The sequence below is a fragment of the Carcharhinus amblyrhynchos genome, chromosome 4 (assembly GCF_965287045.1).
Source record: "Carcharhinus amblyrhynchos chromosome 4, sCarAmb.v2.hapA, whole genome shotgun sequence".
In the NCBI taxonomy this organism is placed as follows: Eukaryota; Metazoa; Chordata; class Chondrichthyes; order Carcharhiniformes; family Carcharhinidae; genus Carcharhinus; species Carcharhinus amblyrhynchos.
This window is the reverse complement of record NC_137327.1, coordinates 33,659,581-33,672,224: the sequence shown is the minus strand read 5'-3', so window position 1 is coordinate 33,672,224 and position 12,644 is coordinate 33,659,581. Positions and strand designations below refer to the sequence as shown.

The 12,644-nt window shown below is 38.1% G+C and overlaps 1 protein-coding gene across 3 annotated transcripts in view; it reads right to left on the bottom strand.

Moving 5' to 3' along the window:
* Window positions 1-12,644, bottom strand: part of phkb (phosphorylase kinase, beta) — a 274,002-nt gene that overhangs the window by 172,247 nt on the left and 89,111 nt on the right. For all 3 annotated transcript variants that reach the window (XM_080186956.1, XM_080186954.1, XM_080186955.1), the window contains 2 exons: window positions 10,159-10,266; window positions 9,937-10,017 (listed from right to left, as the gene is read on the bottom strand). In XM_080186956.1, the coding sequence (XP_080043082.1) occupies window positions 9,937-10,017; window positions 10,159-10,266 (189 nt within the window). The remainder of the gene's footprint in view (window positions 1-9,936; window positions 10,018-10,158; window positions 10,267-12,644) is intronic.

Genomic DNA, 12,644 nt, shown 5'->3' with positions numbered 1-12,644 from the left:
TTATGGAAGTGTGAGCTCCGTGTTAGGAAAGGGGAGCTGAAATTTCCAAGTGTGAAATGTACGAGGAGAGAATGAAACAAATGTGAGATGGGATAGAACTGGATATGTGAGGAGAGAAAAACGTAACCAGAGGACAAAGAGTTAGAATGGGTCATATGGAAGTAAAGGTAGAATGAGATCCATAAAGAGAGGTTAATGGGACATGTGAAGAGAGAGGATAGGATCAGTGAGAAGAGGTTGTGGTGTATGAAAGTGAAGATATAATGTGACCTGATGGAGGAGAGGTGGATAAGGTTGTGTAAAGAAATTTAAAATGGGACAAATGAAGATAAAGTGAATAGGACCAGTGAGGAGAGATGAATTGGAATATACGAGATTAGAAAGATACTGTGGCCTATTAGGGGAGAGGTATATCGGAACCACTAGAAGGAGAGTTGGAACGCGCCCTTGAGAGGGAGAACAACAACATTTCCTCCAAGGTATGCAGTCATACAAGGAATATCTTACCTATTGAAATAAACAGGGTTCTTTGAACATTATGGAAGTTCAATTTATTTTATAATATTAATTGCCCACGATCGAAAAGTAGCACTCAGAAGTTCATAGGGTAGTTAACAGCCTGCCTAATGTAAAGGAAATTCAGATGGAACATAATTAAGAGCACTGCACTTTTTTGATGGCATTGTGTATCGAGAGTAACATTTCAAAGTTTGATTCCAACTGTGGTATTTTGTTCAATTTTGGGTACTGCACTTTAGGAAGGATATAAAAGTTTTGGAGCTGATATAAAGGAGATTAATCACTTGAGTGTGGCCAAGAATGAGGAATTATAGTTATATGAATAGACTGAAGAAGCTGGTGTTATTTTCCATGGAGCAGAGAAGGCTAAGAGGAGATCTGAGAGAGGTGTTAAAAATCATGAAGTTATGATAGAATTCAGAATTTCCAATGGAATGAAGATCCAAATCCTCTTCAAACCTTTTATCACTGCACTTATATGTTAACTTGATTCATGTACGAGGATACCTAGATCCCTCTGTATTGCATAATCCTGTAATCTCTCTCTATTCTCTATTTCAGTAACATTTTGCTTTTGTTTTGTTCCCACCAAAATGGATAACCTCACATTCTTCCATAGTTTATTCTATCCATTAAATTTTCACCTAACCTAACCTCTTTACAGACTCTGTGTCTTCCTCATAATATCTTCCCAACCTATCTTTGCCTCCTCTGTCTCTTCATCCAAGTCATTAAAAAGATTGCAAATAGTTAATGTACCTGTACTGATCCCTGTGGAACCCCACTAGTTACAGATTATCAGCCTGAAAATTATCCATTTATCCCAACACTCTATTTCCTGTTAGTTAGCTAATTTCATATTGAAATTCCTCCATTCAAGTTTCTACCCCCACCACAATACTGGCTGGCCTTGGTAAAAGTCACAAATAACATTCTGTGAACATGGTAAATTATCCTTCCTCATCCTTCTCAACCCACCTGCAGCCTTTGACACAGTTTATCACACCATCCTACTCCAGCACCTTTCCTATGTCGTCCAACTAAATGCAAGTGCCTGGTTTCATTCTCATCTTTTGAATCACAGCCAGAAAAGTCTTGTGATGTCTTTTCTGTCCACACCAATAACATTATCTCTGCAGTCCCCAAGGACTGCCACTTGATGACAGCATCTGAAAACACTTCACTTTTCACAGAGGATGATGACACTCTGCTCTAACTCACCATGACCTCTCTCAAACCCTCTGGTTTGTCACAATACTTGTCTGATATCCAATATTGGGGGAGCAGAAAGTTCTTCCAACTGAATATTGGTAAGACAAAGCCACTGTCTTTGGTCTGTGTTACAAACTCTGTTCCTAACCAACCATCTCTTCCTTGGTAATTGTTTAAAGCTGAGCCAAACTATTTGCAACTTTGGTTTCATGTTTGACCTCGAGATATGCTTCCAACTATATGTCCACCCCATCACCAAGACTGCCTACTTCTACCTCCATCACATTGCTTAACTCTGACAACAGGATTGTCAAACCCTGTACCCAATCACAGGATAAATATGCATGCAATTATTAAAAAAAAAACAAAATGGTTGGTATATTTAAAAATGATCAACCTGGAAATAACACACTTTAAGTTTAAGCCATGTAAAAGGAATTTTCAACACCCATCCCAAAAATGGTGGTGGACTCTGAGACTTTGGAACTCAATCTGGTTGGAATGCCTTAAGCTTTTATTTTTGTAAATAATTTGAAGTTTAAGTGAACCTTAATTTTAGTTTGCATATATCTTAAGTTGCTCATTCTAAAATAGTGGTGCTATGATTTTTGTTTTATCAATCATGATACAACAATGACAAAGACAGTGCTTTCTGACATTCCAGGCTCACAAAACTTAAGCAGGACAAGTAAGAAATGTAAGCACAATAAGGACCAAGTTTTCTGCAGAATTTGATTGCCAGGATACAGAAGGCTGCACGTTGCCCTGGAGCTGCAGGTTCAATCAACTCCAACCCCCACCACTCTTCCAGCTGAGAAGCATGACTAGAGCCGACAGTGCTGATTCCAAGGAACAGTAGGCGAGACGTCCGGAATCAGTGCAGCACTGACTTTGTTCAAAAGGCTTATAGCTTGACAGCATGAAGAAAAAAACCTTTTAAAAAAATCTAAACAAAATAGAAACTGAAAAAGCAGGAGTACCAATGTCAGCAATAAACAGGAAATAATGTTACTTGAGGAATGGTGAGGACAGAAGCGGGGCTGATGGTGAAATTGAGATTACTGGAAGAAGATCAGAGATAAAGAGAAAGCTGAGGGTACGCTACTGTTGTTTAAACAAAGACAGTGGAAAAGAACAACTAAAGGAACAAAGCATCACACTAGGTAGTAGAAACCCAAAATTCAGAATTTAAAAAAAATGACAATTAAAAATTATTACTTCAATAATAATTTTATTGAATTACTATTCAATAAAATTTAATTTTATTGAATTACTATTATTAAAATTTAATTTTATTGAATTAAAATTATTGAATAATAAACAGTAAACAGAGTAAGGACTAAAAAAAGTACAAATTAGAGTGGATGGATTCAATACCAAATGCAGTGCAAAACAGAAACAGAGGGAAAGAATAATTGGATTGAGAGACATAAAATACAATGAAAAGTTAAAGTTTTAAAAAAATTAAAGTTTATTTATTAGTCACTAATAGGCTTACATTAACAATGCAATGAAGTTATCGTGAAAATCCCCTAATTGTCAAACTCTGGTGTCTGTTTGGGTACACCAAAGGCAAATTTAGCCAATTGACCTAACCAGCACATCTTTTGGACTATGGGAGGAAACCGGAGCACCCGGAGGAAACCCATACAGATAGAAGGAGAATGTGCAGACTCTGCACAGTGACCAAAGTCGGGAATCAAACCTGGGTACCTGGCGTTGAGGCAACAATGCTAACCACTTGCCATCCTGGTTAGTACAAATTATAATTTTTTTCTTTTTTAAATTTCCAAAAGTAATTAAAACCTGAAGGAAAATGCCTCAGCACTAATGTGAGAGTTCCATGTATGCCTACCATACAAATAGGTGACTGAATGCATTTTATTATGTAAGCTGTCAGTGCAATGTCATTAATGTTAATTTATTGGTGCCCACTGGCAAGCCCCTACACACTGCCTGATCCAAAATGGTTCCCAGCTCAATTTTAAAATCCTCATCCTGGTTTTCAAAATCTTCCATGACAGTTTTCCTCTCTATCTCGATAATCTACATGGCCCAACAAGTATCATTCTGGCATCTCTGGCATTACTTCAAGTCAGCCACTTCAGGTCTTGAACAGCAGGTTAGGTGTAAGGATTCGCATTCCAATCAGTAATCTCTAAACCGTCTGTGCTTTATATGCTCTGTCTGAGGCCAGAACTCTCCATTCACCTGACGAAGAGGCAGTCCCGTCGAAAGCTTGTGAGTATTATCAAATAAATCGGTTGGACTAAAACCTGGTGTTGTCAGACTTTTTACTGTGATTACTCCAACAGTCAGGGCCAAGCTGTTAGGTCCCTTAGCCTAAGTTCTGGAATCCCTTCACTCAACCTCTTCACCACTCTGCCCCTCTGCCCCTCTCTCATCCTTTAAGGCCCATTTCCTTGACCATGTTTCTAATCTATCCCAATACTTCTTTCTGTTTCTGTCACTTTCTAAAATTGAAATGGCTTTTGTTAAGCACCTTGGGATGTTTTGCTATAATAAAGGTGCTTTGTAAATGCATCTAGTTGTCATTGCTTGGTTGATTGCTGGTGGGCACAAATTTAAGGTGATTGGCAAAAGATCCAAAGGCTACATGAACATATGAATTAGGAGCAGAGTTAGGCCATTTGGCACCATGAGCCTGCTCTGGCATTCAATAAAATTATGGCTGATCTGATTGTATCCTCAACTCCACGTCTAACCAGGTAACTAAAGTTCTCCATTAAAACTACTCTGTAATATTTGCATCTTTCTGTAATTTCCCTGCAGATTTGTTCTTCTACATCCTTCTCACTATCTGATGATTTATAGGCTACACTGAGTAATGTAAGTGCACCCTTTTTGTTCGCTAGCTCTAGCCAAATTGATTACGTCCTTGAATCCTTTGGGGATTCTTTCTCCAGCACAACATCCTCTTTCTCCAGCACAACAATGCTCTCCCGAACCAATACTACCTCCTCCTCCTCCTCATCCCAATTCACATCCCCCCCCCCCCAACTTTCCTTCCTTTCCTATCTTTTCTGAACACCTCATACCCAGGTATATTTAACCTCCAGTCTTGCCCTTCCTTGAACTAGGTCTCTGTTATTGCCACATCATATTTTCACAACGCAATCCCCCCAATCTTATTTAATATACTTTGTGCATTTGCACACATGTGCAGCTACAGTAATTGTAACAGTGAACTCTTATGTAAGTCAGGTTCTATTTAATTAAATTGCGAAGAAAATAGTTTTCTCAAATGCAGCAAGTAACATATCTGAATTTCCTAGGTGTTATATATTGCAAATCACAGATGAGTTTCAAAACCGTTTTCTATCAATTTGACCTATTTGAGTTCTGGCAGCAATTCTTCTGCCTTTGAAGGCAATGATTATTGTGATTGCTTGCACAGCAAAGAAATGCAGATTTGAACTTTGAATGGAAAGATTGAAACATAAAGTTCCATTCACATTCAATGTTCAGATTCATGCATTGGCCAAATATAATTAAGATTAAATTGTGAGAGTATGAAGGCATTTGTGTTCAGGCTAGAAAGGAAAAAACAGAAGCTCTTATATCCAAAGCAATTCAAAGGCAAATGTTTAAACTTAGCTCAGGGCAAATAGATTCTGAGATGTCAAAGATTCCTCATAATCAAATTGCAAGCTTTACTTTTAATCAGTAAATGTGTTTTGCTAACATAGAAGGTGCATATCTTCAGAATGAAAATGATATTTTTCATGAACATGTCCAATGCGTATCACAACATCACAAATATTCAACTATTTTGAGCATCTGCACTGGAGCTTGGAGAATGCAATTTTAATAAGCAAGCATTCAGTAAGTGCGCACCTCTGCCATACTGTGTTAGTTCAACGTTACTAGAATTTTGTGATGCTTGAAGCTTTATTCTGCCTGACTGATCTCTGGAACTAGAACCATAGAATCCTACAATGCCGGAGGCCATTCGGCCCATCAAATCTGCACCTACCACAATCTCACCCAGGCCCTATCCCCACAACTCCATGCATTTACCCTAGCTAGTCCCCCTGATACTAAGGAACAATTTAGCATGGTCAACCCACCTAACTCGCACATCTTTGGACTGAGAGAGGAAACTAGAGCACACAGAGGAAACCATTCAGACATGGGAAGAACATACAAACTCCACACAGACAGTGACCCAAGTTGGGGAATTGAACCCAGGTCCCTGGTGCTGTGAGGCAGCAGTGCTAACCACTGTGCCGCCCTTACAGTAAAATGCTGGAAAAATAAATCTTTTTATTAAGAGCTTCCATCATACTGAAAAAGCTTCAGACCAATCAGGCCAATTGCCTTGGTATGTACTATCCACGAAAGCAGGTTGAATCCAACACAGCCAATTACTGTCCCATTACACTGCTCTTGATCATCAGTGGAGAGATGAAAGAAGTTATTAACAGTGCTATTAAGCACTGGCAGGTGGTGCACATGTGATGCTCAGTTTGGATTTAGCCATGTTCATTCAGCTCCTGACCTCGTAAGAGCCTTAGATCAAATATTGGCAGAAGTGCTGATAAAGAAAAACTGACAAGTGTTTGGCACTGGAATATTTTTAAAGATCTGTTAACAATGGAAGACAGGCAAATTGACTTTTGTTTAAGAACGTTGTGAGTCACTTTATTTAGAGTATGGTTGATTATTTAATGTTGTGGATTGTCTCTTCTCTGCTGTTTTGGTGAATTTTGTCACAGCTGACAAATTTCACCAAAACAGCAAAGAGGAGACAATCCACTGATTGGAATCTCATCAATCATCTTGAACATTCACTCCCTCTACCACTGACATGCAGGGGTAGCAAAGTGCACCATCTACAAGACACACTGCAGCGACTCAACAAGGTTCTTTCAACAGCTCCTTCCAAATCCATGACCTCTACCATTCTCGTCAAAGCCATACATCTTCCGGATTTAGATTTAAGATGCAGTTAAACCATGGCCTGCAGTGGTTGAAGAAGGTGGTTCAGCACCATCTTCCCCTGGGCAATTAAAGCTGGTCTAGCCAGTAATAGCCACAGCCTGTGAAAGAATAATTACAGTAAAAAAAAATCCAAATCCAACAACAGGCTCTGAAAATTCTGCTCACATTTTGACCTGTGATAAACTTCACCTATCATCCATTGTTAACAGATCTTTAAAAATATTCCAGTGCCAAAAACTTAGCAGTTTTTCTTTGGGGGCAAAATGCCATCAGAGTACCAAGTCCTTTTGTTTTTGAGATATATTATTTACAGATAAACAAACTAATGGCTGCAGTCATTGCCTCCATTCACCTTCTATGGAGGTGGTAAAACTATCCCCTTGTTGAAAACTCTAACAATTACTGTTAAAAGTAACTAAAACTGTGTGGAGAAACCTATCTCTGCTAGCTGAGTACTTGAATTTGTGAAGCACTGGAGTATCACTCCGAGATCAGTAAATGGGAAGTAGTCCAGAAAAATAATAGGTTGTATCTGTTGAAAGAATCACTATTTATAATTAATCATTATCAAAATGAGATGAAATCTTGCAATTGGCACACAGGGGAGAGAAATTGCACTGCAACTCTTCAGGACATTCCTATATCATACATATTTGACTCCACTGCAACACTAAATTGTTCAAAGTATTTTACTACTTCCATTACATAACAAGGTGCAATATAAAGATAAGTAATTTATAGAATTTCAGAAGAGTTTGAGCTGTTTAATGCTAAACCAAAATATGCTTGCAATAGTAATATTTGAAGCTGCCAATAGTCAGGAGTCAACAATAAAAATGGTGAGCAAAAAAGTGTATTCACAAAAGGGTCTTTTTTCTTGGGTTGGCAGGATGTGATGAGTGAGATTGCACAGGGGTCTATGTTAGGCCTCAACTCTTACAATTTACATCAATAACTTAGACGAGGGTATTGAAAGTATCGTATGTAGGGAAGTATGTTTGAAGAGGGCATAAGGAGGTTAAAGATAGATATAGCTAGGTTGAATGAGTGAGCAAAAATCTGGCAGATGGAGTATCGCGTGGGAAAGTGTGATGTTCTTCACTTTGGCAGGAAAAATAAGAAAAACAGTATTACTTAAACAGAGAATGGCTGCAGAACTCAGAGGTGCAATGGGATACAGGTGTTCTAACAAGCAAAAGTAGTATGTAGGTGCAGCAAGTAATTAAGACTTGTGCTAATGGAGGGCTATATGTATTTATTATGAGAGGATTTTGACATAAAAGTAAGGATATAATGCTTCAGTTGTACAGGGCATTGGTATGACCACATCTTGAATACTGTATGTAGTTTTGGTCTCCTTATTTCAGGATGCAAGTATGCTGGAGCTGGTTCAAAGCCGGATAACTGGAAGGAGGGGGTTGTCTTATACGATAAAGTTAGCCAAACTGGGCTTGTTTCCACTGGAATTTAGAAGCACAAGAGATGACTTGATTGAAGTACACAAGATCCTGAACGGTATTGACAAGGTGGATATGGAAAGGATGTTTCCTTTTATAGGTGAATCAAGAAGTAGGGGGCACTGCTTTAAAATTAAGGTCAGAGATGAGATGATTTTTTTTTCTCACTGCGAGTTGTGCAACTTTGGAATTCTTTGCCTCAGAAGACAGTGGAGACAGGATAATGGAATATTTTAAAGGTGGAGGTAGATAGAATCTTATTCGGCAAAGGAATCAAAAGTTATCAGGGTTTATAGTAAACAGATCAGCCATGATCCTGTTCAATGGTGGAGCGAGCTTTAGAGGCTGAATAGTTTACTGCTACTCCTATTTCCTATGTTTGTAGGCTTGAGAGGTTGAATGGTCCATGTCTGTTTCGTTAATTTGTGCCGACACAGATTTGAGAGCCAAAGCCTGGGGCACTTGTTGGATGGCACTTTCAACTTGTGCCCAAAATAGGTATGAGGTGGGCATGTTGATTATGTTAAAACTCTCCCTGAAAATATAATTGTACGAAGGTAAACAAGTTAGTCACTGAGAAAAAACACAGCTCTGATTGAGTGAAGTGAGCTATCCACCACTCCGTGTAAAACATTAGACTGCAGTTATTATATACCGTGCTAGTCATCACATTATGGGAAAGATTAAAGTTTAAAATTAAAATTTATGCTTAGTGTCACAAGTAGGCTTATAATAACACTGCAATGAAGTTACTGTGAAAATCCCCTAGTCACCACACTCCAGTGCCTGTACACCGAGGGCGAATTTAGCATGGCCAATACACCTAGCCAGTATACATTTCAGACTCTGGGAGAAAACCAGAGCACCCAGAAGATACCCATGCAGACACAGGGAGAACATGCAGACTCCGCACAGGCAGTGACCCAAGTTGGGAATCAAAACTGGATCGCTGGCACTGTGAAGCAGCAATGCTAATCACAAAGATGTCATGATATAAGAGATGGAACAGAAGAAATTTAGAAAGATGTTACCAGCATGGACAATTTTAGCTCTGAGGAAAGATTGGATAGATTGGGGCGGTATTGTTGAGAGACAGGAAAATAAGGGAAGATTACTTGAGATATATAAAATTGAGATGCTATAGCAAAGTGGGGGTATAAACTAATTATAAGAGGATTCGGCGGAGTTGAGGATTTTTTTAAATCCAGAGGGTGATGGGGGTCTAGAACTTACAGTCTTAAAGAGTGGAATGGGCAGAATCCCACAACGCATTAAAAAAATAGTTGACTGTGAACTTGAAGTGGCATTATCTATCGGACTGTAGATCAAAGCTGAAAAATGGGATTAGGCTGGATAGTTCTTTTTATTGGCTGCTGCAGACATATTGGGCCAAAAATTCTTGTTCGGTGCTACAAATTTTCTCTGTCTCCATTCTTAAAGTTTTTGCTCTCTCCAACAACTGATGTCGTTTCTGCTCCCATTCTCTACCTGTCATTTTTTTATTGTTGTTCTTTCCCCTCTTCACACTCCTTTTCTGCCCTGTCTCTCTTTTCCCATCTCTTTTGCTTGTGCTCCACCAGAACATAATTGCTGTACCAGCTATACCTAAACATTGTATTTTGTTTTCATACTCAAGCAACATTATGCAAATCAATTAGTACATTTCCAATACTAAAAGCAACTTCAATTTTTAGGAATTGAATCATTATGCCATAAACCTTTTAAAATTTCAGGAAATAAACTTGCTAATTTTGCCTTCATACATCAATCTAATGCACAATACCTCATCAGTATTGTAGATAATTTGTAGTCCTGACGAAATCATCTCGACCAAGTACAATAAGAACAAAGATAAGGCATCAATCTGGGGTGCAAAGTAACAAAAGATATTAGAACATAATGTTGAAATGTTGCATCAATAATCATACAGCAGATGCATATACTTTAATAATGCTAACATTAAATTTGTCAGAAGTATTAGAACGGTATAACAGAAGTGTCTTACCTGAAGGTGCCCATATTCTTCATTAGATAAAACTTCATCGCCTGTATGCACATTGAACACAGAATGTAGACAGCTTGATGGATTTGAATATTGCTTGAAATGTTCCACCTATTTAAAAATAAATTGTTTTAGTGACTGAGCAACTGGACAAGTACGAACCGATTAACGAGAGTCAGAGTGGATTTGTGATATTCTGTCAGTGATCAACAAAAATAAATTACACCACAAATTTTGTGTTTAATACAAATTAATTTTATTAAACAAGAAATAAGTCAGGCAAACTATACAAAATAAACAATTTTAGGTGAATACTTGCTCTACATGGAAAAGCACAATTAAAAAACAATCAGATATATTTAGGCTAAGCTTCCCAACTGAACTTCCCCTTTTTCCTTATGATTTTGCCAGAAAACTTTGGCTATGTGAAAAGATCAGCCATGATCATATTGCATGCACAACAAGTTCGAGGGGCTGAAATGTCTACTCCTGCCTCTAATTGTTTTGTTCTCATCAATTTCTTGAATGTTTCTTCTTTTCCTAGAAGCAAACCGAAGTGTCACAGCACATGGGAGTTCACTTCAATTTCTCTTTCGTATTCCGGTCATTCTCCAAGGTATGAAATGTATTGCTGATCCTTTCATCAGCTTTTGGCTAAGCAGTCTTCCAATTTTTGTTTACAATCTCAGCACAGTGGATTTCACAGCTAAACTTAGGTTCCACTGCCTTCTTGTCCTAGTTTTGGGCAAGCACAAATTCCTTTTTCCAAGTTTGCCCCACAGCTTCTTTAGAGCACTTTTGAAGCTACCTATTCAAGGTGACTTTTTCTGTCACAAGGATAACCGTCTTTCACTGTCAGAACCACTCGTGAATTTCTTCTTCGAGCTTCAAACTAGGCAACCCCTTTGCGCCTTGTTTCCCCTTGCACAACTCCAAGCTGAGCTTGAACCTCCACTCGCATTCTAAACAATGAATGATAAAGTTAATATTTTCTCTGCATAAGGTGCAGGCCTCGCTAACATTTATCTCCTATTGTTCCCTTGACTCAATGAGCTACAGCGTGCACAAGGTCAAAACTGAAACTGTACTTCATTAAAAAAACCCATACAAGTTAAACAAAAGAAGCTTCGATTACTCAAAGCCCATCCCTATGATAATATGACATACTTGGAAATGTTCCAAACAAAATAAAATTAATTATTTAAATCTTCAACACAATTTTTATCCTGTGACTCATTAATAATTTATAACTCTACTGGAGTTTTTTTTAGCAGCCTCAGCTTTTCAATATATATCAGGAACTTGAATGAAGAATGAAGTTGTGTGTCCAAATTTGCAGATGTCACTAAACCAAAATACGCAATAAATTGTGCAGATAAAGCCACAAAAGAGGCACTGGCAGCATGAATGAGGAGGGAAATGTTACATCCTCCACTTTGGAACCACAAAAGGCAACCGGAAATGTTTTCTTAATGGTAGGAAATTAGAAATAATGCAAAAACAAACAAATTTGTTTGGGCATATAAATCACTAAAATTTAGTGCACAGATGCAAAAGTAATAAAAAAGGGCTAATTTCAGGTTGGCCTTCATCTCAGAGATGGGAATACATAAGGGAGGAGTTCATATTATAGTTTCACAAAGCTTTGGAAATTGTGGGAGTTGCAAATTCATGTACACATAACTCTTGAAGAGATAATAAGGTTTGCTTAAGTGTCAGAAAGATTTGTTTAATACCTTGTTCTTTGAACAATAAAAAGAAGAGGCTGAAGCTGTCAATGAGAGTTAAAAACATCTTCTGCTGGACTGTTTTGCTTGGAAATAGAGATGGATTAAACAGTTTTTAGTTGTATTGTGTGCATTTGTAATAACATAAAAGCTTAACTTTGTGTTTCTAAATTTGTGTGCGGAGAAAGAGTTAAAACTTCAGTTTGATTCATGTTAGAAAGAGGTGTCTGCAAGTTTTTGATTAGTTTCACTTTAAACTTTTCCTGGATAAAGCAATAAAAATGCAAAAACAATTAACGGCTTGAAAAAACTAAACTGTTGCTTAGCAACCAAAGCTCCAGATAGAAAAGCAATTAGGGTTCAGTTTGAACCAGATAACCTTGAAGAAAGCAAGTCTCAGAGACAGTCATTAGTATACAGGGTCAGAACACAGGTCCTAAAAGCTACAACAGTCAGAAATCAGGATAGGAGGAAGTTAAACTAACAAACAGCAGAAAACTGGAAAAAGGTTATGCTCAATTAAATCAGGAGCAGAGAGTGAGGCACCCATTATAAGACCAGATAAGAGTGCAAGGTACAGACCTGGAGTGAGAGCCAGAACTCTGAAGTGGAAAAGGTTAGTGACATTTTAATACGGACTGAAGCAGTGGGTGTTTTGTTGGTATGCCTGGGTACTTGAGAGATTGTATGGAAGTTTGAATGCACATGGTGCTCCTGGGCAGAGAAATGCCTCACGAAAAATTAAGTTCTTGGATGTGGATC